General features: G+C 50.6%; 3 protein-coding genes across 3 annotated transcripts; 2 read left to right on the top strand and 1 right to left on the bottom strand.

The window, feature by feature from the left end:
- Positions 1–2,755: 2,755 nt before the first annotated feature.
- On the top strand, positions 2,756–11,959 carry HSH2D (hematopoietic SH2 domain containing). The gene is made up of 6 exons (XM_052643608.1): positions 2,756–2,834; positions 4,993–5,140; positions 7,234–7,323; positions 9,861–10,026; positions 10,494–10,628; positions 11,447–11,959. The coding sequence occupies exons 1-6, from the start codon at positions 2,756–2,758 to the stop codon at positions 11,957–11,959; spliced, it is 1,131 nt and encodes a 376-aa protein (XP_052499568.1).
- LOC128051119 (actin-related protein 2/3 complex subunit 4-like) lies at positions 8,442–9,075 on the top strand. The gene has a single exon (XM_052643609.1). The coding sequence runs from the start codon at positions 8,450–8,452 to the stop codon at positions 8,954–8,956; it is 507 nt and encodes a 168-aa protein (XP_052499569.1). The 5' UTR covers positions 8,442–8,449; the 3' UTR covers positions 8,957–9,075.
- A 2,436-nt stretch (positions 11,960–14,395) lies between the features above and the next one.
- On the bottom strand, positions 14,396–24,696 carry CIB3 (calcium and integrin binding family member 3). Its single transcript, XM_052644172.1, has 6 exons — positions 24,646–24,696; positions 24,372–24,406; positions 22,340–22,451; positions 21,056–21,203; positions 19,840–20,035; positions 14,396–14,417 (listed from the first exon to the last, which is right to left on the bottom strand). Exons 1-6 carry the CDS (start codon positions 24,694–24,696, stop codon positions 14,396–14,398), a joined length of 564 nt encoding a protein of 187 aa, XP_052500132.1.
- Positions 24,697–25,641: the final 945 nt, after the last annotated feature.

Raw genomic sequence — 25,641 nt, 5'->3', positions numbered from 1 at the left:
GCTGCTTTCACTCAGCATAGAGTTTTGGGGATCAGTCATGCACTTCACGCCTTTTTACAGCTGGGTAATATCCTGCTGTGTGAATGGACCGCATCTTTTCTGCGTTCACCCGTTGACGGATGTGTGGGTTGTCTCCACCTTTTGGATACTTTGCCTGTCTGCTACGCAAGCCTGCCAAGTTTGTTCCTCTCCCAGGACATTTCCCCTGCTGTCCTCTCTTCTGCCAGCCTCTCCCGCGTGTGGACTTGCATGGCATCAGTCTCCTCATGGACCATAATGAGCTCCAGCAGGACAAGAACAGAATCTCTTTGGCCTTCTTTACCAGCATCTAGCGTGATGCCCACAGGTGGGGCTCACCAGTGTCTGTGGAATGAACGAATGAATGATAGAATGGAGGCATTGGAGCACGAATGTGAGAACCGTGAAGCCACGTGAAGCCCAGAGTTGACAGAGCCTAGTTGACAGGGCTTCCTCAGCCCTGACGTCCACAGCCCAGTGTGTCCCAGGGCTGAGACTCCCTTGTGGCCACTGCTACCGGGGAGCCACGCCACACGGGGTCCACTGAATGTCACACCAGCTGAGGCCTCCAGTGAGGATCCCAGATCCTAGAGTAAGGGGCTGACTTAAGCGGGTGGACAGGACTCTTAGAGCCCCCAGCCCTACTGTCTCCCTGCTGGTGCCCTTCTGGAATGTTCCTCTGAGGGCCATGTGTCTATTCACAGGTTCAAAGACTGGTCACCAAGAGGTGGGGGTGATTCTGTTGTGACAGCCTCAGGGGAGGACTTGGCCTGTGAAAGAACACACCCCCACGCAGTCAGCATCATCAGGGTGGCGCCCTTTGTGGTGGGGCCTCAGAGAGGTGGCCTGGAGACTGAAAAACATCTTGTTTCTCGAGACTGAGCTTCATGTAAATGAGGTCCCCGATGGTCAGATTTTGTGTGATAAAGGTCTGTTGGTCGATTCTGTCCCTCCCCAACAGCATTGCTCCTCTCCCCAAGGCTGGGAGCACATCCACCGGGCCGGGGAAGGCATAGAGGATCCAAGAGATGAAGTGGGGAGGCCAAGCTCGCCTCTCCCTCAGCCAGGAACAGAGGCTGAAGAGTCCCCGTGTTCCTCTTGGTTGAACGTCGTGCTGCGTGCTGCCAGGTTGTCTCAGCTTATCATGTGGCTAGGGAGGGCTGACCCTGTGCCCACTTCACAGATGCACAAACCGAAGGGAGTCTGAGTGACTCACGCAAAGCCACACAGTGAGTGAGTGAGTGAGCGCACCCCCTGTTCGAGCATGATGGGCTCCAGGACCAGCACCCCCAACCCCCGTCACAACCCCTGGTGCGAGGGGCCAGCGGGGGGCTGGAGCAATCCCCCTGGAGCCTTCAGTTGGGGGTGGGGGTTGCGGGGAGGCAGCTATCTAGACCAGCTGTACCAGGGCGATAGGTCGCAGGGAGGCCGCAGCTCAGCCGCAGGGATCTGGGCCGTTTCTGTCTGAGAAGGTCGGAGGAAGTGGTTTTGCCGGGGAGGGGTGAGGCGGCCAGCACACATGGAGCTAGCTGACCCGTTAGCCGGGTTCCCACCCTCGGGGCCCCCAGTGTGTGTGGGATGCCCTCAAAATATCTTAGTTCTGTTTGTTTTTTTTAATCAGAAAAAAAAAATGGGTACAATAATAATGAAGATATAAAATGTATCCAGCCTGGGCTGCTTTGGTCTTGCTGTCAAGGCAGACATACAGTAGAATGTTACATGGGTGCTTTGCTTGCTGCTTACAGAGGAAGGTAATGGAGCCCTGCTTACAGTGAGGCCTTTGCCTGTTCAGGCTCAGTCCTGCTGCCCCAGGCCCTTGGCTTCTGCTGTTCTCACCCCGCCCTCACCCAGAGCATTCTTTCCACACAACAGTCCCCCAGTCGACTCCAACCTGCCCCTCCCTAGCCCTTCCTCCAGATCAGTTTGGCCTCCTCTGGGGGTTCTTGCAACACCAGCTCCCCCTTCCTAATAGGCTGTCCACTTTAAAACGACGACATGAATCATTTCTCTCTCCTCGTCATTGCTTGCCAGGTTATCAGTGCTGGGTGGGCAGGGCCTATGCCTGTCTTGGGGTCACCTCTGTGTCCTCTGAGGATCTAGCACACAATAGGTGTTCAGTAAAAACCTGTCAAGGTCTGGGCTTCCCTGGTGGCACAGTGGATAGGAATCCGCCTGCCATTGCAGGGGACACGGGTTCGATCCCTGCTCTGGGAAGATCCCACATGCTGAGAACCCGCGAGGCCCAAGAGCTACAACTACCAAGCCCACGCACTGCAGCTGTGGAAGCCTGCGCACCCTGGAGCCCATGCTCTGCAACAGGAGAAGCCGAAATGAAGAGCAGCCCCAGCTCACCGCGACTGGAGAAAACCCATGGGCAGCAACAAAGACCCAGCCAAAAAAATAGTAAAAAAGGGAAAAAGACTTGTCAAGGTCTGGATGGAGGAAGGGTGTCCATCCACCTGCACACAGTGCAGCGGCTCAGCTGGCCCCGCAGACGGGGGCCCGAAGGTGGGGGTGGGGCCAGATGGTGTCCTAGTCCCCGCCCAGGGCTCACCTACTTAAGGAAACAGGAACCACTTGGGGCAGAGTGCCCCGCCCTGCTGACGTGCAGACCCTAAACCGAAACCCAAGGCTCCTGTAGTTGACGAGGCACAGCCAGAGTGAGGGCCTTGGGCCCCGCAGGGTCTCCCAGGTACGTGCCTATTTCTGTGCCCACCCCATGCTAGGTGAGACACACATGGGAACCAGGCTGGACCAGAAGGAGAGCCAGAGCTGGCGGGGTCCAGAGAGGCAGGACGAACCTTCTGGGGGCACTGGTAGGTGACCATTGGAAAACAGAGCTGGAATTTGGAAAAGAGCATCCCTGACAGGGGCACAGCCGGGGCAGAGACATGGAGAGGAGAGAGAGAGCTTGGTCAGTGTGGAGCAGAGGAAGGATGTGGGCAATGAGGAGGTGGGAGAAGCTCCAAAGCCGTGGTCAGGAGCTTAAAACTTAGTATGACTTCACTCATCACCCTGCACCCTCCCTTGTGCCACCCTCTCAGTGCCAGGTGATGCTGGGGACCCAGAAAAATCCCAAAGAACCTAGCCCTGGACCCGATCCCCAAGAGCTCCTAATATGGGAGAGACAGAACCAGACACAGATGTTCTAAGAGGCAAGGCTAAGCCAGAGGCGGGAATGATAGGAAAGATGGAAGACAGAGATGAATGCCAGGGCTTTGTCCTGGAGAAGAGGCAAGAAAGCTGCCTGGAGGAGGGATATTCTTGCTGGGTCTTGAAGGATAAGTAAGAGTTCTCCCAGGTAGCAAAAAGAACAAGCCTGTGAATATTTCCTCATTCTAGGTCACTGCTGAATTCATGAATATTCATCATATGCATACATGCTGACCTCTGTGCTAACTCGGGCAATTACCATCATTAGCCTCAAATGGCAGATGACAATTCAGGCACAGGGAGGTTAAGTGAGATGCTCAAGATCACACAGCCAAGTAGGAGAGCTGCAGTCTGAACCCAGGCGGTCTGGCTCTGATCGGGCTCAGCTGATTTATCACCCTGCTTTATTAAACATTTCTTAATAGATTTGTTTAATTTCACTCACTACAGAGTTTCTTTGGGTTCTTCCCCAGAGGGTGTGCTTGGCATCTGTCTTCTGGCAAGAGAAAGTCAATATTGACTGGGTCGATAAACACACCCTCCCTGTAGAAACAGCTTGGTAACAAAGACCTTCTGAGATATTGAAAAATCAGACCAGTGGGGGATGAGGGAGGGTTGAGCTCTGGCATGGGCACAGAATTAAGGGTAAGAGTGAAGGGTCGTGTGTGGACAACCAAGCAGAGCACAACCCTTTGGCTGGTTTTTCACTGACTTAATACCATTTTGCGAATTGCTGGTGTTTTCTTTCTCTGGTTTCCAGCTCTGTGTCGTTGCCTCATGGAGTCCATTGGTACCTGAGCTTAAAACTGTTGAGAACGTGTGTGAACTTGTCATGCACTTGTCAAGTTATGGCTGTGCCATCTGTAGCCACCACCCTTGGTGACAACAGTGGCGGAAGCAGCTGTTTGGGGCCACATCTCTGTAGTGTTTAAAGAAACCATGGCAACATTTTATGACACCCACTGTGTACCTGCTATTTCATCCATTCACTTATTATTTTGCCATCTCCACATCCCTCCTGGGAAAGAGATGGTTACTAAATTTAATCTTTACATAAATTTGGACTTCTCTGGTGGCTCAGATGGTAAAGAATCTGCCTGCAGTGCAGGAGGCCTGGGTTCGATCCCTGGGTCGGGAAGATCCGCTGGAGAATGGACTGGCTACTCGCTGCAGTATTCTTGCCTGGAATACTGAATTCCATCCAATTGCTGAATTCCATCCAACTCCATGAGACAGAGGAGCTACCGTCCATGGAGTCACAAAGAGCCAGACGTGTCTGAGTGACACAAGCTTGGTTCTTAAACTTAAATGGTGGTAGTTTAGTTGCTCAGTCGTGTCCAACTCTGCAACCCCATGGACTGTAGCCCACCAGGCTCCTCTGTCCATGGGATTTTTCTAGGCAAGAATACTGCAGTGGGTTGCCATTTCCTTCTCCAGGGGATCTACCCTATCCAGGGATTGAACCCGGGTCTCCATGCATTGCAGGTGGATTCTTTACCAACTGAGCCACCAGGGAAGCTCTAAACTTCAGTACATGTATGTATAAAAGGGGCTTTCTAATATTTGTAGTAATGGTACACATAATAAGAATAAAAGGAAAAGGAAGAATCCTTGGGAGGGGGTTTTGGGGGATGAGTCAGTGAATGAATGTGCTTTAAGTGCCAACACATAGTAGGTGCTCAAGAAACAAGTCGATTTCAATCCTGTTGCTCTGTCCAACCTGGAGGACTTCTCAAAGAAGGAGGCACCATGAACTGCATGAATGAAGCGAAGGTGGGAAGTGGACCACACACGACTCTCTTTCCTCCTTCCCATCGCCAGGTCAACCCTCACCCCTGGAAGCCATGACTGAGGCCAGAAGGCTGCCCCCACCACTGCCTCCACGACTGGACTGGTTCGTGCAGACACAGGTGGACCAGCTGACCTGTGAAGGGGTCCCTGAGTGGTTCCATGGTGCCATCTCAAGAGAGTAAGGACACAGCCACGCCTTCCATCCTGCCCTTCACCTTCTTTCCTGGTCTACCCCACCCTAGGCAGGTTTTGACTTTAGGAGCCTGGGCTCAGCTGCGCTACATGAGTTAAGAGAGTTAAATTCTGCCTCCTCCATGGACTCACTATGAGACCTTGGGCAAGTTACTGGACCTCAGCTCTCTCTATACACGTGGCCACCAGAGCAGTCCTGCCAGGGATCTGACAGGCCCCTTCCCCTCACCTCGCTCAGGCAGGGCTGCAACCTCACTGAGTCAGTGATGGTGAAATGCAGCTTCAGAATCTTTCTTAACACAGTGCCCCCCAGGCAGCTGCTCTCAGTCCATTAGGGTTTAGCCAGAATGCACTTTCTACACCCGACTGAGCTCCTAGGACACGAACAAATCCACCTAGTCACCCCCAGAGGCTAACTCTAAATAAACAGCGAAAAGAACATTTATTGCCACATTCTAAATGCAGGAAGTTGAGGAAACCTTGTGAAAGCCACAGAAAGGAGGAATTGGGCATGGTTTCTAAGTTCTGGGGTGCACAGCAGAAGCACAATGTAAGCCTTACGCTGTAATTTTATGTCATTTTAGTAGCTCTATTAAAAGAGGTGAAAGAAGTAGAATTAACGTTAATCATATTTTTTTATTTAAACCAGTATATTCAACATGTAATTAGCCCTAAGTCCTTATAATCTGGCATGTATTATATGCTTTTAGTATATCTCGATTCCTACCAGCCATACTTCAAGTGCTCAGCAGCCACACGTGGCCAGTGGCCTCTGTAGCAGATGTTAGTTACTCAGTCATGTCCGACTCTTTGTGACCCCATGGACTGGAGCCCACCAGGCTCCTCTGTCTGTGGAATTCTCCAGGCAAGAATACTAGAGGGGGTTTCCATTTCCTTTTCCACTGTAGTAGATAGCTCAGGTCCAAAATCCCCCTTCTGTCTCCTAGAAGGCTACCTCTCACTAGGTGTGAACCCAGGATAATAGTAATAATAACAGTGAGCACCTTGTGTGTTCCTACCAGCTGGCAGTTCCCATATTCACACCATGTGCATTTCATCTGTCCTCCCATGGGCCCTGGGAGCTAGGGTTTACTTTCCCCTTAAGGAAGCTGACGGTCAGAAAGGGACTGACCCTCCCCAGGGGTCACACAGTTAATGAAAAACAAATGCATTTAAAACCAAATGCATCTGGGCACTTCCCTGGTGGTCCCATGGCTAAGACTCCGCACTCCCAATGCAGGAGGCCCAGGTTCAATCTCTGGTCAGGGAACTAGATTCCACAAGCCTCAACTAAAGGGTTCTCAGGTCACAACAAAGATGGAAGATCCCACGTGCTGCAACTGAGACTGGCACAGCCAAATAAATATACAAAAATGTTTCTTAAATTTTTTAAAATCAAAAGCATTTGAGAATAGCTCCTGCTTTATTACCTGTGACACCTTGATCCACCCAAAGCTGTCTTTAATTTGCCTTCCAGTTGTTGGGAAGGCAAGCAGGGGCTGTGAGAGATGGTCAAGGTCATCAGAGACTTCCTACCACCTCTGGGAGAACATCCTTGTCTCTGAATATCCCAAGGTCTGAAACAACCAAGAAAAGGAGTGACTTTAAGCTGTTTGTTCACTTGGAAAATGGAAAACCATGTGTGAAATAGATGACCAGTGCAAGTTTGATGGATGAAGCAGGGCACGCTAAGCTGTCGCTGTGTGACAACCTAGAGGGAGAGGGTGGGGAGGGAGGGAGGACCAGTATTCAGGATGGGGACACATGTATATCTATGGCCAGTTCATGTTGATGTACGGCAGAAACATCACAGTACTGTGAAGTAATTATCCTCCAATGGACAGAGGAGCCTGGTGGGCTACAGTCCACGGGGTCGCAAAGAGTCGGACACAGCTGAGCAACTAAATCACCACAATTATCCTCCAGTTAAAATAAATAAAATTTTTAAAAAAGAAAAGAAAAGCACAGACCACTGTGGCTCAGGGGGTGGTGGGGAGGAGTGTGCCACTACTGGATGACTCGTATACCAGATGTCTGACCAGTATGTTTCTCCATCTTTTTCCCGTATTTGCCCTCCAGGGATGCTGAGAACTTGCTGGAGTCACAGCCCCCGGGATCCTTCCTCATCAGGGTCAGTCACAGTCACGTGGGCTACACACTCTCTTACAAGTAAGGCCTGAGGTAGGGGCTGGGGCAGGGGGACTCTGGGGCCTACTTTGAGGGGGCATGGGTGCTTCATACCACAGCTTCTCAGTGAGCAATCGCTATGAGGGTCTGGTAGAATCTAACTGAAGAGTGGGCAGCTGCAGGTGTGGCTGTAGCCAGCAGACTTGGGCTTGGTGGTAACTGAGACTATGTGATAACAGGGATTGCGTGAGACCCAAGAGGAGCTATTGCCTTTTCTCTAACTCCCTCTCCCCAGCCATTTACATGGCAATTCCCTGGACTTCCCCGTGACTCAGTGGTAAAGAATCCGCCTGCCGGTGCAAGAGATCCAAGAGACACAGTCTCAATCCCTGTCTGGGAAGATCCCATATGCCGTGGAGCAGCTAAGCCCGTGTGCCACAGCTATGCTGTAGAGCCCAGGAGCTGCAACTACTGAGCCCCGTAACTCCTGAAGCCCAAGCTCAAGAGCCCGCGCTGTGCAATGAGAGACGCCACGGCAACGAGAAGCCCGGGAACCAAAAGTAGAGAGCAGCCCCCGGTCGCTGCAACTAGAGAAAAGCCTGCCCAGTATAGAAGACCCAGCACAGGCAAAAATAAAATTATTAAATAAGTTAACTTAGAAATAAAACAAATAAATGGCAACTCCCTGACCTCCTTGGGGACATGTTACAGAAAACCAGGGCAGCTCAGCTCCGTTAAGTTTTCAACGCCTGATCCGGCATCTCAGTTAGAGGAGTTAGTAGCACAAACTACTTTTCAAAAGGATTCCAGGCCAAAGGAATTTTTTAAATGGTCCTATTACAGAGTTACCCACAGAGGGAAAAGCTTACGCCTTCAGTCACTTAGGCAGCCCAAGGCTGCCACGTAACATGCTGTGTGATCTTGGACAAGTTACTCACTCTTTCTGTGCCTCCTTCCAAGTCCTCACCGCTAACATAAAAGTGCTAAAGTTAATTCAGAGTCTTGATGTGAGGACTAAACGAGACATAACGAGCACATGCTTGCATTCATGCTAAGTCACTCTAACTGTGTCCGACTCTTTGCAACCCTATGGACCATAGCCTGCCGGGCTCCTCTGTCCATGGAATTTTTCAGACAAGAATACTGGAGTGGCCAGCCAGCGCCCGCGATGACTGCCACTCTCCGCCCCTACCTGAGTGCCGTGCGGGCCACACTGCAGGCTGCCCTCTGCTTGGAGAATTTCTCCTCCCAGGTCGTGGAACGACATAACAAGCCGGAAGTAGAAGTCAGGAGTAGCAAAGAGCTCCTGCTACAACCCGTGACCATCAGCAGGAATGAAACGGAAAAGGTTCTGATTGAAGGTTCCATAAACTCTGTCAGGGTCAGCATTGCTGTGAAACAGGCTGATGAAATCGAGAAGATTCTATGTCACAAGATCATGCGCTTCATGATGATGCGAGCAGAGAACTTCTTTATCCTCAGAAGGAAACCAGTGGAGGGGTATGACATCAGCTTTCTGATCACCAACTTCCACACAGAGCAGATGTATAAGCACAAGTTGGCGGACTTTGTGATCCACTTCATGGAGGAAATTGACAAAGAAATTAGTGAGATGAAGCTGTCTGTCAATGTCCGTGCACGCATTGTGGCTGAGGAGTTCCTCAAGAATTTTTAAACCACCTGGCTGGATCTCGTGGCCTTCCCCCTCAGGATCCCCCGTGTCTCTGTGAAGTCGTCCTGGAGTTAACTTCCCAGAGCAGCAGCGGCGACGACGGCAGTGGTGGCAGCAGTGGAGGGGAGCTGGGTCAGGGTGGGCATTAGATGCGGGAGGGGGGTGGTGTGCTTGCTCGCTGGGCCACAAAGCAGCAGTGGACCTGCCCTGAGGCCACATGTGCCTGGTCAGGCTGGCTTCTGATGTTCAGTCCCCTGAGCCGGGACAGATTTTTTTTTAACGTCTTGAAACTTAAAACTCTGTGCTTGTAGGAGACTGTAACCTTTTTGTCTTTTTTTTTTTTTTTTTAAAAACAATCTCCACCTCCAAAAAAAAAAGAATACTGGAGTGGGTTTCCATGCTCTCCTCCAGGAAGATCTCCTCTAGATCTTCCTGACCCAGGGATTGAACCCGTGTCTCTTATGTCTCCTGCATTGGCAGGCGGGTTCTTTACCACTAGCACCACCTGGGAAGCCCAGTAAGCACACAGTGGCCAACCAAGTAAATGCATTCATTCATTAATAATGAAACATTTATTGAGTACCTATACCAATTTTCATTGTCATTTCTATTGATCAATTGCCCTTGCCAGGCATGGAGCTAAGCTTTTACCTGCAGTAGATTTTTCCACCTTCACAAGAAGGCCTGAGTAGCCTCCCATTATAAAGGGGGAAACTGAGGCACAGTACAGTCACCTGCCACGTGTCACATGGCTAATGAGTGGAGGAGCTTACAAGGGAATCTAGGCAGTGGTCTGTAGCCATGATGCTCCCAGCTCAAAAGCTGGGAGTGGAGCGGGGAGGAGGGGTTGGGTTGGGAACCATATGATGGAGAATGGGATAGCCTAGCTCCAGCCGTGTCCCCACAGAGCTCAGAACTGCTGCCACCACTTCATGGTGAAACTGCTGGATGACGGGAGCTTCATGATCCCTGGGGAAGAGAGGGTCCATGACTCTCTAGATGCTTTGGTCACCTTCTATCAGCAGAAGCCACTGCGGCCACATGGGGACCTGCTGATGCAGCCCTGCCGACAGGTGAGGATTGGGACCCCCCCCAAGGGCCAAGCCCCCCAAACTCTTGCTCCCGCATGCCCCCTCTGCTTCTTGAGATCCCATCATTCTTGCAGTTCCTGTTCCCCTGGGGCCCCGCCCCTCCTGGTCCTTGTTCCCTGGGTCCCCAGGCTGTTTTTTTTTACAGGGATTCATGTACCAGGTATAACCTTGGCTGACCTACCCAAATAGCATATTTCCTTATAAGCCTCAGTGGGTGGGGCCTAGCCCTGAGAAGCTGCTGTGAGAGGGATATATCTCCTTATAAGGATTGATGGGCGTGGCCTAGGCCCCCAGAAGCTGGCTGTGAGTGTGGCATAGTCCTTATAAAGCCCAGAGGGCAAGCCTAGCCCTCAGTCATTGCTGTGGGAAGTTTTATGGGTGGGACAGGACCCCAGCCCATCCCTGTCCCCTTCCTTGGAACTGAGCTATAGGTTCCCTCTGCCCTGCAGAAGGATCCAGTAAATGTGGATTATGAAGATCTCTTCCTTTACTCCAACGCCCTGGCAGAGGAAGCCTCCAGCTCTGCTCTTGGCTTCAGCGAACATCAGATTCCCTCCTCTTATCCCATGGCCCCGCTCAAGGAGGTATGTGACACAAAGATGGCATCTCCGATCTGGAAAGTGGGAGGTGGGGTGGCAGGATGCAGGGGCAGAGGTGACCCACAGCTGCTGGAGGAGAGTTTCTAGAATGAAGATTAGATCCTGCTGTTATTCAAGTCCCTAAGTTGTGTCTGAGGGTGGAGCTTGCCAATGACTTGGAGGTGGAGGGTCAGCAGGGAAGAAGGTCATCATCCTGGTTTGAATCCCCATGCCTGCATGCATGCTCAGTCACTTCTGTCGTGTCTGACTCTTTATGACCCTATGGACTGTAGCCCTCCAGGCTCCTCAGTCCATGGGATTCTCCAGGCAAGAATACTGGAGTGGGTAGTCATTTCCTTCTCTGCCTTCTGCGTGGCCCATGAGCTAAGTGCAACTTTTATGTTTTTCAATGTTTGAAAGAAATCAAAAGAAAAATAGTATTTCATGACCTGTGAAAATCAGGTGAAACCCACATTTCTGTGTCCGTATTTTGGGAACATGGACATGCTGGCTCACTGACTATAATCTCTGGCTGCTTCCCACGATAGCAGAGCTGAGTAATGAAGCACAGACTACTGGATTCTTAAAGCTGAAAACACTGGCTCTCTGAACCTTTATGGGAAAAGTCTGCTGCACACTGGGGGAGATAGTGAAGCCCTTTACTGAGACAGGAAGGATGGGGTGTGGGATCAAGTTTAGGGGGGTCTCTTGGGGTCTTTCTCCATCCGGGGGCATCTGGGTGGGACCTGGGTCCCAATTTCTGGGGGAGATTCAGCACTCTGGTGGGTGAGGTGGCCCCAGGTCTCACCCGTTCTCCATTTCAGGGCTCTGCAAAGCCAGGCCTGCTTCATCGGTCAAAGGAAAGGAAGCTGTCACCAAGGCTGGAAGGTGCATCCATGGAGGGTCCTCTTGAGGAGGCCTGTCAGAAACTCTGGAGGAATCTCAGGATGCTCCCCAAGACGGGCAGGAAGGTCCAGCAGCAGCTGAAATCCCACCTGGGGGCTTTGAGCTCATCATCAGTGACTGGTGGCTCAGAAACTGGGACAGGTGACACAGCCTGGGAAAATAACGTCGACAAGGACCCCTTGGTGGCCACGTCCCTCGCAAGCCCCCCACAGCCCCAAGCTCCAAGAAACAGACAGGGCCCCTCCAGGAAAACCTCAAGGTCGGTTAGCTGGAGCGAGGCAACCTCGAAGGTCAGGGACTGGCACCAGACAGTGGGGAGGTTCCTGTCCTTACAGGCGTCCAAACCAGGCCCAGCAGACTTGAAAGAACCCCAGGACTCTCTCCCTGAGGAGTACCACCCCCCACCACCCTTCGCCCCTGGGTACTGCTAGGTTTGCCCTGGCTCTGGGACCCTCACTGCTGGGGGCTGTTCACGCCTGGGCCTCTTGCTTTCTGCCGCAACCCACTAGCCCTCAGGGACCTGAGAAATGTAATAAAACATTGCTTGGGTCTGGTCCTATGATTGCCAGTGGGGTGACCTGGTCATTTTAATGATAAAAGTGAGGACTTCCCTGATGGTCCAGTGGTTAAGACTCCACACTTCCACTGCAGGGGGCACAGGTTCAATCCCTGGTTGGGGCACTAAGATCCCACCTGCCATGTGGCACAATCAAAAAATAATAGTAATATTACAATCAGTTGTAGCAATGGGGCTAGGACACCTACTGTGCGCCAGGCCTCACACTAGACCCTCCACATTCGTTATTTCTTCCACGCCTCTCAGCAGACCCAGGGACTTCCCTGGTGGCTCAAATGGTCAAGAATCTGCCTGCATGCAGGAGACCTAGGTTCAATCTCTGGGTCAGGAAGATCCCTTGGAGAAGGGCATGGCAGCCCACTCCAGTATTCTTGCCCAGAGAATCCCATGGACGGAAGAGCCTGACAGGGACCAATACTTTCACTTTTTTTCACCTTCTGTGTAGGTCCACCAGGCAGGTTCATTCTGCATATTTTAAAGAAGAGGCAGGGGACTTCCCTGGCAGTCCAGTGGTTAGGATTCTGCTCTCTCACTGCCAAGGGCCCAGGTTTGATCCCTGGTCGGGGAACTAAGATCCCACAAACCTCGAGGTGCAACCAAAAAAAAAAAATTAAATTTAGAAAATAAGAAGACAGGTTCAGAGAGGAGAAGAGGTATGGCCAAAGTCACACGCACGGCTGGGGTGTCAGCACCAGGACCTGAAGCCAGGCCTTTGAACTCTTCCTCCACACCCCCTGCACCTGGTCAGCTGTTCATGCCTTCCCCCTGGGTTTTTGTGCAAATGGAGGAGATGAGACTCAAGGAAAGGTTGGCACAGTACCATTCCTGACATCAGCGGCAGCTTTAGGAGAAGCATAGGAGCCCTTTGCTTTAAGAAGGGAGAGGCAGCCCAGGGCTGTGGTTGGGAGTGGGCTCAGGAGGAAATCTTGGGTTGTGGGACTGTGTGACCTTTGGTGCATCACTAGACCTCTCTGGGCCTGTTTCCTCATCCAGAAAATGAGAAGAGCAATCCCCCTTTTCTCAGGATGAACCAGCAGAATGTGAATAAAACCTAGGCTTTGGCGCACAGTTGGTGCTTAATAAATGGGGATTAGGATGGGAGGGGGCACCCTAGAATTATGCACAGTGGAGGTGTCTGGGAAGGTCCCTGGAGTCTGGTTTCAGTGACAAGAATGATTACTCCTTGGACGGATCAGAGCCATGGAATGGGCCCCCAAGATGACTCTAGGTGGAGTAGAGTGCTGCGCTGTGCTTAGTAGCTCAATTGTATCCAACTCTTTGCGACCCCGTGGACTGTAGCCCACCAGTCTCCTCTGTCCACGGGGATTCTCCAGGCAAGAATGCTGGTGGGTTGCTATGCCCTCCTCCAGGGGATCATCCCACCCCAGGGACTGAACCCAGGTCTCCCACATTGCAGGCGATTCTTTACTGTCTGAGCCACCAGGGAAGCTCAAGAATACTGGAGTGGGTAGCCCATCCCTTCTCCAGGGGATCTTCCTGACTCAGGAATCGAACCAGGGCCTCCTGCATTACCGATAGATTCTTTACCAGCTGAGCTACCAGGGAAGCCCAGGTGGGACAGTGTGCGGCTTCCCAAATCTGCATGGTGTAGAGGTTTGGGATCTGCAGTGAGGTGGGCCTGGGCTCAAGACTGCCCCTGCAAATGACTTCAGGTGTGGCCTTGGGCAAGTCACTCCCCTGTCTCTGAAGGAAGTGGGAGTGCTTCTCTGCCAGCCCTGCTGGGATGTCACAGCAATGCAATGGCAGAATGGCAGGTGCTTCGTGACTATAAAGCACTGTGCCAGCCTCAGGGAGTGACATTCCTGCCCAGAGGCCTCCTCTGGCAGTTCTGATGAATCGACGAGGAGGTGAAGCTTTAGTCTCCTTGAGAAATTCAGGGATTGAGGGGGGAAAGGGGGACTTGAGTCATGTTCCACCCCTGGGGATGCCCTGGGGCGGGACAGCAGGGGCCTCATCTCCTCTGCCCACCAGGTGAGTCACTTCCAGCCCTCACAGTGGAGAGATGTCCAGAGTCAGCCCTTTCCTTGTACAGATGGGAAGATGATGGCCCACAGAGCGTGCAGCCAAGCCAGAATCACACAGTGAGGACAGAGGTGCGATCCCAGGCTGCCTCCCTCTGATCTCCCCGGTTTAGGGGGGAAACACATTTTCCAGGCAGCTGTGACTCAGTGACATGTGTTTATTCCCACAGCCCAGGGAAAGCAGATTTCACAGCAGGATGAGGGGTCACTCCAGCGTCCTCTGGCCCAGCTGCTCCTCCGTGGTGCCCTCAGATGCGGATGTGGAAGGTGCTAGGTGCAAAGAGGAAGGAGTCTGTCAGCAGGCAGAGAGCAGCCTCCCTTCATCCCCCTCCCCAACACTCCCACCGCGAGTCCCCAAGGCAGGCAAGGAGCCATGGCGGGGGCGAGGGCGAGATGGCCCCTTCAATAAACCCTAGGCCATGGTCTTCCTGGCCCCTACAGGGGTTAAGAGCACATCATTTTGGATCAGTGATTACATCCTGGCTCTGCCCCAGACTCTAAGGCTACCTCTCTGGGCCTCAGTTTACTTCCCTATAAAATGAGGATAATGGCAACCTCCTAAAAAGGACTCATTACCTACCAGGTGAGTGCAGCAGTCATTGTCCCTGCCATAGTTTGACCTCAGGCCAAACTACAGGGAGGGAACACAGCCCCACCCATCAGCAGAAAATTGGATTAAAGAGTTATTGAGTGTGGCCCCGCCCACCAGAGCAAGACCTAGTTTTCCCCACAGCCAGTCCCTCCCACTAGGAAGTTTCTCACAAACCTCATCCTCATCCATCAGAGGGCAGACAGAATGAAAACCACAATTACAGAAAACTAACCAAACTGATCACATGGATCACAGCCTTGTCCAACTCAATGAAACTATGAGCCATGCCTCGTGTAGGGCCACCCCAGATAGGTGGGTCTTGGTGGAGAGTTTTGACAAAATGAGATCCACTGAACAAGGGAATGGCAAACCACTTCAGCATTCTTGCCTTGAGAACCCCATGAACAGTATGAAAAGGCAAAAAGATAGGACACTGAAAGATGAACTCCCCAGGTCGGTAGGTGCCCAATATGCTACTGGAAGAGAGTGGAGAAATAGCTCCAGAAAGAATGAAGGGACAGAGCCAAAGCGGTAACAATGCCCAGTCTGGAGGTGAAAGTCAGATGCTGTAACAAACAATATTGGAAAGGAACATGGACTGTTAGATCCACATGTGCTGTGCTGGGCTTAGTCGCTCAGTCGTGGCCGATTCTTTGCAACCCCACGGACTGTAGCCACCAGTCCATGGGGATTCTCCAGGCCAGAATACTGGAGTGGGTTGTCATCCCTCCTCCAGGGGATCTTCCCAACCCAGGGATCGAACCCAGGTCTCCCGCACTGCAGATGGATTCTTTACCATCTGAGACACCAGGGAAGCCCATTAATCAAGTTGAAAGTGGCCAAACAGGAGATGGCAAGACTGAACACTGACATTTGAGAAATCAGTGAACTAAAATGGATGGGAATGGGAGAATTTAATTCCGATGACCATTATATCTATCACTGTGTGCAAGAATCCCTCAAAAAAAAAAAAAGGAGCAGTCCTCATGGTCACAGCAATGCAATGGCAGAATGGCAGGTGCTTCGTGACTATAAAGCGCTGTGCCAGCCTCAGTGAGTGACATTCCTGCCCAGAGGCCTCCTCTGGCAGTTCTGATGAATCAATGAGGAGGTGAAGCTTTAGTCTCCTTGAGAAATTCAGGGATTGAGGGGGGAAAGGGGGACTTGAGTCATGTTCCACCCCTGGGGTTGCCCTGGGTGTCCAAAAGGCAGTACTTGGATGCAATCTCAAAAATGACAGAATGATCTCAGTTTGTTTCCAAGGCAAACCATTCAACATCACAGTAATCCAAGCCTATGCCCCAAGTATGCCCCAATGTCACAGTAATCCAAGCCTGAAGAAGCTAAAGTTGAACAGTTCTATGAAGACATACAAGATCTTCTAGAACTAACACCAAAAAAAGATGTCCTTTTCATCATAGGGGACGGGAATGCAAAAGTAGGGAGTCAAGAGACACCTGGAGTAACAGGCAAGTTCGGCCTTGTACAGAATGAAGCAGGGCAACAGCTAACAGAGTTTTGCCAAGAGAACGCACTGGTCATAGCAAACACCCTCTTCCAACAACACAAGAGACAGCTCTACACATGGACATCACCAGATGGTCAATACAAAATCAGATTGATTATATTCTTTGCAGCCAAAGATGGAAAAGCTCTATACAGTCAGCAAAAAACCAGACCAGGAGCTGACTGTGGCTCAGATCATGAACTGCTTATAACAAAATTCAGAGTAAAATTGAAGAAAGTAGTGAAAACCACTAGGCCATTCATGTATGACCTAAATCAAATCCCCTATGATGACATGGTGGAAGTGACAAATAGATTCAAGGGATTAGATCTGATAGACAGAGTACCTGAAACTATGGATGGAGGTTCGTAACACTGTATGTGAGACAGTGATCAAAACCATCCCCAAGAAAAAGAAATGCAAAAAGGCGAAATGGCTGTCTGAGGAGGCCTTACAAATAGCTGAGAAAAGTAGAGAAGCAAAAGGCAAAGGAGAAAGGAAAGATAAACCCATCTATACTATATGCAGAGTTCCAAGAAAGAGCAAGGAGAGATGAGAAAGCCTTCCTAAGTGAACAATGGAAAGAAAAAGAGGAAAACAATGGAATGGGAAAGACCAGAGGTCTCTCTAAGAAAATTGGAGAAACCAAGGGAACATTTCATGCAAAGATGGGCACAATAAAGGACAGAAATGGTATGGGCCTAATAGAAGCAGAAGATATTAAGAGGTGGCAAGAAAACACAGAAGAACTATACAGAAAAGATCTTAGTGACCTGAATAACCACGATGGTGTGATCACTCACCTAGAGCCAGATATCCTGGAGTGCAAAGTCAAGCAGGCTTCAGGAAGCATCACTGTGAACAAAGCTAGTGGAGGTGATGTACTTCAGCTGAGCTACTTTAAATCCTAAAAGAGCCACACTCAATATGCCAGCAAATTTGGAAGACTCGGCAGTGGCCAAAGGACTGGAAGAGGTCAGTTTTCATTCCATTCCCAAAGAAGGGCAATGCCAAAGAATGTTCAAACTACCACATAATTGCACTCATCTCACATGCTAGCAAAGTCATGTTCAAAATTCTCCAAGCCAGGCTTCAATAGTACGTGAACCGAGAACTTTCAGAAGTACAAGCTGGATTAAGAAAAGGCAGAGGAACCGGAAATCAAATTGCCAACATTCGCTGGATCATAGAAAAAGCAAGCGAGTTCCAGAAAAACACCTGCTTCTGCTTCATTGGCTACTCTAAAGCCTTTGACTGTGTGGATCACAACAAACTGGAAAATTCTTAGAGACAGGAATACCAGACCCCCTTACCTGCCTCCTGAGAAATCTGTATGCAGGTCAAGAAGTAACAGAACCAGACATGAACAATGGTCTAGTTCCAAATTGAGAAAGGAGTACGTCAAGGCTGTATATTGTCACCCTGCTTATTTTAACTTATGTGTAGAGTACGTCATGCAAAATGCCGAGCTGGATAAAGCACAAGCTGGAATCAAGATTGCCGGGAGAAATATCAATAACCTCAGATATTCAGATGACACAACTCTTATGCCTGAAAGAGAAGAGGAACTAAAAAGCCTCTCAATGAAAGAGGAGAGTGGAAAAAGCTGGCTTAAAACCCAACACTCAAAAAACTAAGATCATGCCTCTGGTCCCATCACTTCATGGCAAATAGAATGGGAAACAAAGGAAACAGTGATAGACTTTATTTTCTTGGGCTCGAAAATCACTGCAGACAGTGACATCAGCCACGAAATTAAAAGACACATGCTGCTTTGAAGGGAAGCTATGACAAACCTGGACAGCATATTAAAAAGCATAGACATTGCTTTGCTGAGAAAGGTCTGTATAGTCAAAGCTATGGTTTTTCTGGTAGTCTAGGATGGGACAGCTGGACCATAAAGCAGGCTGAGCCCTGAAGAATTGATGCTTTTGAACTGTGGTATTGGAGAAGACTCTTGAAGAGTCCCTTGAATACCAGGGAGATCAAACCAGTCCATCCTAAAGGAAATCAGTCCTGAATATTCATTGGAAGGACTGATGCTGAAACTGAAGCTCCAATACTTTGGCCACTTGATGCGAAGAGCTGACTCACTGGAAAAGACCCTGTTGCTGGGAAAAACTGAAGGCAGGAGGAGAAGGGGACGACAGAGGACGAGATGGTTGGATGGCATCACGGGCTCAATGGATATGAGTCTGGGCAACCTCCGGGAGATGGTGAATTACAGGGAAGCCTGGCATGCTGCAGTCCATGGAGTCGCAGAGTCAGACACAACTGAGAGACTGAATGACAAAATGGGGGTAAGAGCTATCCCTCTTTAGCTGAACTGTAATGAGTGGAAAGTGTTGGAAGAATGGAAAGAATGGAAAGTGTTCGTCGCTCAGTCATTTCCAACTCTTTGCGACCCCAGGGGTTGTAGCCGCCCAGGCTCCCCTGGCCATGGGATTCTCTAGGCAAGAATACTGGAGTGGGTAACCATTCCCTTCTCCAGGGTATCTTCCCCACCCAAGGATCAAACCCAGGTCTCCTGCACTGCAGGCAGATTCTTTAACATCTGAGCTTCTAGGGAAGCTTGGTGGCTCAGACAGTAATGAGGGCTAAAAAGAGGCAAATACACAGAGCAGGACGCACATCGGGTACTCAGTCAGTGGCAAGGGACTCATCGTGGTGTCATTATTCATGTCTCAGTGGCCACGAGACCAGCCTTGCTTATCCAGGGTAGAGGAAGGAGGTCCTCTGGGCATGAAAGCCACAACAGTAACAGTAGCACACAGTTATTGAGCACCTACTGTGTGCAAGGAACTGCTCTAAATTCTTTCCATGTACTAGCTCAAGGTCAGTCAAACTTCCTTCTGCCAAGGGCCAAATGATTGATATTTACAACTTTGCACAATGATTCAATGTCACCTTAAAGCTCAAAAGTAGCTGTGGACACTGTGAACACAAATAGGCATGGCTGTAGGCCAATAAAACCAGCAATGGACATGGAAATCTGAGTTTTATATCACTTTCATGTGTTGTGGAGTATGTCTTTTTCCCCCCAACCATTTAAAAATGTAAAAACCATTCCAAGCTCATGGGAGATATAAAAACATCTTCTATATATTCCCACCCACCCCCTTTATTAACTCATTTAATCTATGCTGGATCCCCTGGAGAAGGAAATGGCAACCCACTCCAGTATTCTTGCCGGGAAAATCCCTTGGACTGGCAGACTACAGTCCATGGGGTTGCAAAAGAGTCGGACACGATCGAGCGACTGAACAACAACAATCCTCCCTAGAGCGCTGATTCTCCCTAGGGTTGCCAAGTACAGTTGTCCAGTCTGTTCACTGCAAAATGTTCAGGCAAGTGAGGGCTGAAGTTCCAACCATGTTCTACTCACCCAAAGAGCTGTGTCCACCCCCAAGAGGTGTCCCCAGGGTCTCTAATTAGCCCCATTCAAAAGACACAGCCTGAGGCCAGGGAGGTCGGGAAAGTTCCCCAAGGTCACAAATGAAAAAACGGAGGAAATTTCAGAGTCTGTGGATCTAATCCATGAGCGCTCCTTTTGTACATGGGAATGGATTGTGCAGGGTGGCGAGGAATATCACCTGAGGAAGTCTGGTGCCCGAAGGATCATGTTCTGGAAGTCTTCCAGGGACAGCCGCCCATCATGGTCCCCATCGGCTTCATCCAGCACCTTCTCACATATCAGGCTCACCTCCTCAGTGCTCAGCTCCCCCCGAGTCAGCTTAGTCACCGTCTGCTCCAGGTCCCACGCACAGATGTAGTCATCATTGTTAAAGTCTGCAAAGCAGGACAGGTGGGGACATGGAGGTGACCAGACAACAGGGACCAGGCAGGCTGGGCCAGTGGTGAATACATCTTGTCCCCATGTGACAAAGGAAGAAACTGAGGCACTGGAGGGAACCCAAGACCCTGGGCTAACAGCCAGATCTTGCTTTGGAATTGGGTAGGTAACTGCTGGGAGGTCATTCACTCACTCAGGTATTAATGAGCACTTACTATGTGTCAATCTCTGGGGGCCTAGATGGTAAAGAATCTTCCTGCAATGCAGGAGACTCAGGTTCAATCCCCAGGTGGGCAATATCTCCTGGAGAGAATAGCTACCCACTCCAGTATTCTTGCCTGGAGCATCCCATGGACAGAGGACTCTGGCAAGCTGCAGTCCATGGGGTCGCAAAGAGCTGGACACAACGAAGAGACTAACGCTACTACGTGTCAAGAGAGTGATAATTTTTTTCATACATCCCCTCTTTCAGTAAGTATTTACTGAGTGCCTACTTTGTGCCAGGCACTGTGGTAAGTTTTCATTCATTCCTTCAACAAATATTTACTGAACACCTACTATGTGCCAGAGACAGATGGCAAACCAAACACTGTCACTGCTCTTGGGTCTCTTCAGAGAGAAAATCAACAAGATGTGAACAGATGAATGAACAAGAAGTTAAGCAGCAGAAAGTTGAGAGAAATTGCATGCGGCATGGGGAGTGAGGCAGGGACTACTTTGGGCCGAAATATCAAGGTAAGAAGGAACTAGGGGAAAGGTATTCTAGACAAAAGGCACAGCAGAGGCAAAGGCCCAGAGGCAGAAAGGGTTTGATGTGTTGGGGAGACAGCCAGGCCAGTGTAGCTGGATGGAATTAGCAAAGGGATAGAGTGGAGGGGGAGGTACCAAGGTGGGGTGAAGGACAGGGCCAGGCAGGGCCTCAGAGCCCTTGGTGAGACATACGCGATGGCCATGCAGTCCCTAACCCAAGACCTGGGTTCGTTCCCACTTCCCCACCCTGGGGTCTGCACACACACCATAAATTTTAAAAGCGTAGTAGGCTTTGAGGTCACGGGGAGCCATTTCACTCATCACAGAAAACATGTCCAGGAAGTTGTCCAAGGTCATGTGGCCATCCCCATCCTCGGAGAAGACCTGGGCGATCCTCTGACGGAAGGGGTTGTCCTAGAGACAGGAAATCCATCCCTTACCAGGTTTTCTGGGGCTCCGTGTGGTTTCACCGTCAGCCCCCACCTTCCTGGGAACCTCTGAGTACCCTTCACCAAGACTCTCTTCCTCCTATGATCCCTGGAGGGGACTCCAGGCAACTCCAGTCTCCTCCTCTATGGCCTGGGTGCCAGTGAACCCCCGTTCTGGCTTCAGAGGCAGTCACATGACCCCGATGAGGCCAATCAGGGATTTCCATTCACCTGGCAATGGCGATTGCCTCTCGGATGATCATGTGACTCCAGATGGCCAATCAGAGGCTGCCTCGGGAGAGTTTCTAAACAGTTGGGGTGGAGGAACCTCATTTCTGCTTGTTGCAGAGCTGATGGGAGGAAATCTGGGGCAGTTGGTGTTTCCCTTCACTACCTCAAGGGAACAGGGTGGCTGAGACTGAAGACTCTTACTGGGAGAAGCTGAATTATGGAGGGGGATTCCAAAGCACATCACTTTCTGTCCCTCTTGAATGAGGCTTCTGTCCTTGTGATAAAATAATCCCTATTCTCTGTCACCCCACAAGTCCCCTCTAGAGTCACAGACTAGTGTCAAACATCCTGCTGAGAAGAATCTGTCTTTAATGGCTTCTACTATGAAAAAGAAGAACTAATGTTCCTGAGTGGGCTTCCCAGGTGGTGCAAGTGGTAAAGAACTTGCCTGCCGGTGCTGGAGACCTAAGAGACGCAGATTCGATTCCTAGGTTGGGGAGATCCCCTGGAGGAGGACACAGCAACCCACTTCTAGTATTCTTGCCTGGAAAATCCCCATGTACAGAGGAGCCTGGCGGGCTTACAGTCCATAGGGTTGTAAAGAGATGGACATGCCTGAAGAGACTCAGCACGTACTCAGCGCAATGTTCCTAAGTACTTGCCATGTCACAGGCCCTGTGCATTATCTCATCTCATCTTTCCCACAACCCAGAGTTTGAATTGTCTCTCTCATGTCCTAGCTGTGTGATCATAAATAAGTGTCTCAACCTTTCTGAAATTCAGTTTCTTCACCTGTAAAATAGAAATAATTGCAATAGTCACCTCATAGAAATACAACAAGGGACATCCCTTCTATTTTTTCCCATGCCTGCCCCAGGGCCCCGGGCATACCTTCAGCTCAGGCATGCTGCCAATGAGCTCATAGGGCACCTTCACATCAGGGCAGCTAGTATAGTCGAGAGGGACAAGCTGAGGGGCCAGGTCCTGGTAGCGATAGAAGAGCCTGGTATGGGGAGGGAAACAATGAGAAGGTCTGGGAGATGAGTGAGGGTGGGCTTGTCTCTACTCTCTCCCTTTCACAGATGCTCACTCTACAATGAAGGATGCTGAGCCTTCAGCCCTGGGCCCAACCCTCACACACAGGGACACCTTTATCTCCCTAGGGACAAAGCCAAGGTAAAGACAGGACCCCAGGGACTTCCCTGGAGGTCCAGTGATTAAGAATCCACCTGCCAATGCAGGAGACACAGGTTTGGTCCCTGGTCTGGGAAGATCCCACATGCCATGAGGCAACTACTGAGCTCATACACCACAGCCACTGAAGCCCACGCACCTGTGAGCCCATGCCCCCAAGAGAAGCCACCGCAGTGAGAAGCGCACATATCACAACTAGAGAGTAGCCCCTGCTCACCAAAACTGGAGGAACCTCCACAGCAACCAAGACCCAGAGCAGCCAGAAAATCAATTCATTGTTTTTAAAATGTTAAAACAAACAAACAAAGCTAGGGGAAACTGGAGTGGGGAAAGTAGGCCAAGGAGAAGGAAGGACTTCCTGGAGGAGGGGGCATGGGTGCTAGGTGCTGGGCTTTGAAGCACAAATAAGAGCTCACCAGGCAGATGGGGTTGACAGAAAAGAGAGTGCTTAAGGCAAGGTCATCTCACACTGAGCATTCACAGACTCTGAGTGAATCTACGATTTGCTGGACATCATCACACTGTTGGCAAGACCCTCATCCTCACACTTTCCCTCTCTCCCTCCATAATAGGGGTTGCAGTTCCCTCAAGGCACCAGAGACAAAGTCTAATATTCAGGTTTCTCCAAGGGGTAAATGAAAGGCATTTTGCAAAACAGCAAAGGCCATACACACTGCCTAGATGGTGGGGTCAAGTGTCTACTCCAATGCCCTTGCCTGGTGATACTGTACCGTCACTGGAACATGCTGAGCAGTCACCTTGTACAGACCATCCTTGATGAACCAGAGATTCTGAAGTTGTTAGGGATGCCTCAGAGGGGATAGAATCCTCTGGGTCATATGATGGCTAGGAACTGGAAGAGGGGGGTATCTGGAACTTCACCGCTAGGTCCCTTCAGAGAATAGTCTGGGTTTGGGTTTCTATGTGGCCTCAAGTAAGTCCCTCTTCCCCTTTTCCCCCTTTCTGCTCAGTAGGTCTGTGTGAGAAGCAAGAAGCTTGAGACGCACAAAATGTCAGCCTCAAACTCTTTGGGGCCCTACCCATCTACCCAGGGCTCTGAGGTCAGCCTCCCCTGTGTGAGCCTCAGTTTCCCCATCAGTAATCTGATCATGATGGTCAGGGTGACCCTGTGAACTGTCCTCACCAAGACGGTGGGGCTTACTGGTGGAAATTCTGCACATCAATAATGGATGTCCTGCACCCACACAATTGGGACCTTGGCCCTGATCACTCTGCAGTCAAACCCCAGCCAGCTTGGGTTTCACAGGTCAAAGTTCATGGGTCCGGAATCTGGATAATGGCTCCATGGGCTGAGTGATGCTGTAGGATAGCCCCTCCATGCCCGTCTCACTCACACCAGGAACCTGCAGCAGCCTGGGGCCACCTCTTCACCCTCTAACCTTGATGTCAACCCCATTGCCCAGAGCTGGCTCTAGGCTCTGCCCCCTGGGGTCCCAGCCTGTTCTCACTGGGCCTCAGGGGGAAGTTTTGATCCACGTCGCCCCTGCTCACACACTCTCTATGGCTCCCTGCCACCTTTCAGAGAAAGCCCAAGCCCGTCAGCCTAGAGATGTGGCAATAGGACCAGATGGGACTTCTCAGCAGCCTTCCCATCTCTGCATGCATCCACCAACTGAGCACGCGATTCCCCCATTAAGCATCGAGCGCAGTCAAATTGCAAAGCATATAGAAAGTGCCCAGCTCTTCTTCCCTTCCTCCTCAGACTGACCTCATGATTTCCTTTCTCGTGAAGAAGGTGCAGTCCTGTGGAGAGAGATGTTGGCTTAACCCAGACCCTGCCTGATGCGGGGTGGGGTGAGGGGGTGCCTCCTTCCTCTCCCACAACCCATCGCTGCCTGAATCCACACACAGAGCCACCCCAGGACCTCTTGCTGACTGCGCCCCCCCACCCCCCCAGGATGAAGGGATGCTGTCCCCATTTCTTCAGCCAAGAAAACAACCAGGCTGCCAAACCCACCGATGGCTTGGTCCATCATCCCTACCTGATAAGCTTCCAGTTGCTCGTGAGTGAAGACTGTTTGCTTGTTGCCCATAGTGGAGACCTCTGCCTGGACTCTTGAACAGGCTCCCAAAGCCCCCCCGCCCCGATCTCCTCAGGGCCACACTGGTTGCCAGGCTGCTGTTCACCAGTGTCTGGGCAAATCTCCCTGCCCTGGCTGTCACCTGCCCACCCTCCTCATCACCCCCAGCCTGGGTGAGACTCAAGTTACAGCCAAGCTCTCTGGGCAACGGCCTGAGTATATGTCCACAGCCATCAGGGCAAGGAGAAGGGCTTAGGGAGGTCACAGGGCAGCCCTCAGTGGGGAGACCACACTTGCCATCACCAGTGAGACTGGGGGTATGGGGCATCTTTGAGAAACAGGCAGGGTGGGGGAGAGGCTGCCAGCACACTTCAGGCCAAATTCCAGCTCTTTACCCACTAACTGTGTGGTCTTAGGCGGGTCACCTGGCCTCTCTGAGCCTTGTTTGTAAAATGGAAATTATATTAGTACCTACCTCATAGAGTAGTAAAGAATCTGCCTGCCAAAGCAGGAGACTTGGTTTCAATCCCTGGGTTGGAAAGATCCCCTGGAGAAGGAAATGGCAACCCAATCCAGTATTCTTGTCTGGCAAATCCCATGAACAGAGCAGTCTGGTGGGCTATGACCCATGGGGTCGCAAAGATTCGGACAAGATTTAGTGACAAAACAACAATAACATAGAGTTGCTCTGAAGATCTAATGAGATCATTCACTCAACTTCCCCAACCAAAAATAAATATTTTTAACCATTGAATTTAAGCCAATTCTAGACACATGATAGTGAACAAGCTAGAGGAGGTGTGCATTGGAGATGATGATGAGAATGATGTTGTGGCTTGAGAAAAGCTATCTAATGTCTAAGTTTGGGTTAAATTAATACCATAGTTCTTTATTGCAGGACTTGTCAGACCCTTTAATATGTTAATGTGCACCATGTATTCTCAAGGGGTAAATTCA

This window comes from Budorcas taxicolor, chromosome 7 (assembly GCF_023091745.1).
Source record: "Budorcas taxicolor isolate Tak-1 chromosome 7, Takin1.1, whole genome shotgun sequence".
Classification (NCBI taxonomy): domain Eukaryota; kingdom Metazoa; phylum Chordata; class Mammalia; order Artiodactyla; family Bovidae; genus Budorcas; species Budorcas taxicolor.
Note: the sequence above shows the minus strand (reverse complement) of the source record. Positions and strands in the feature narration are given on the sequence as shown.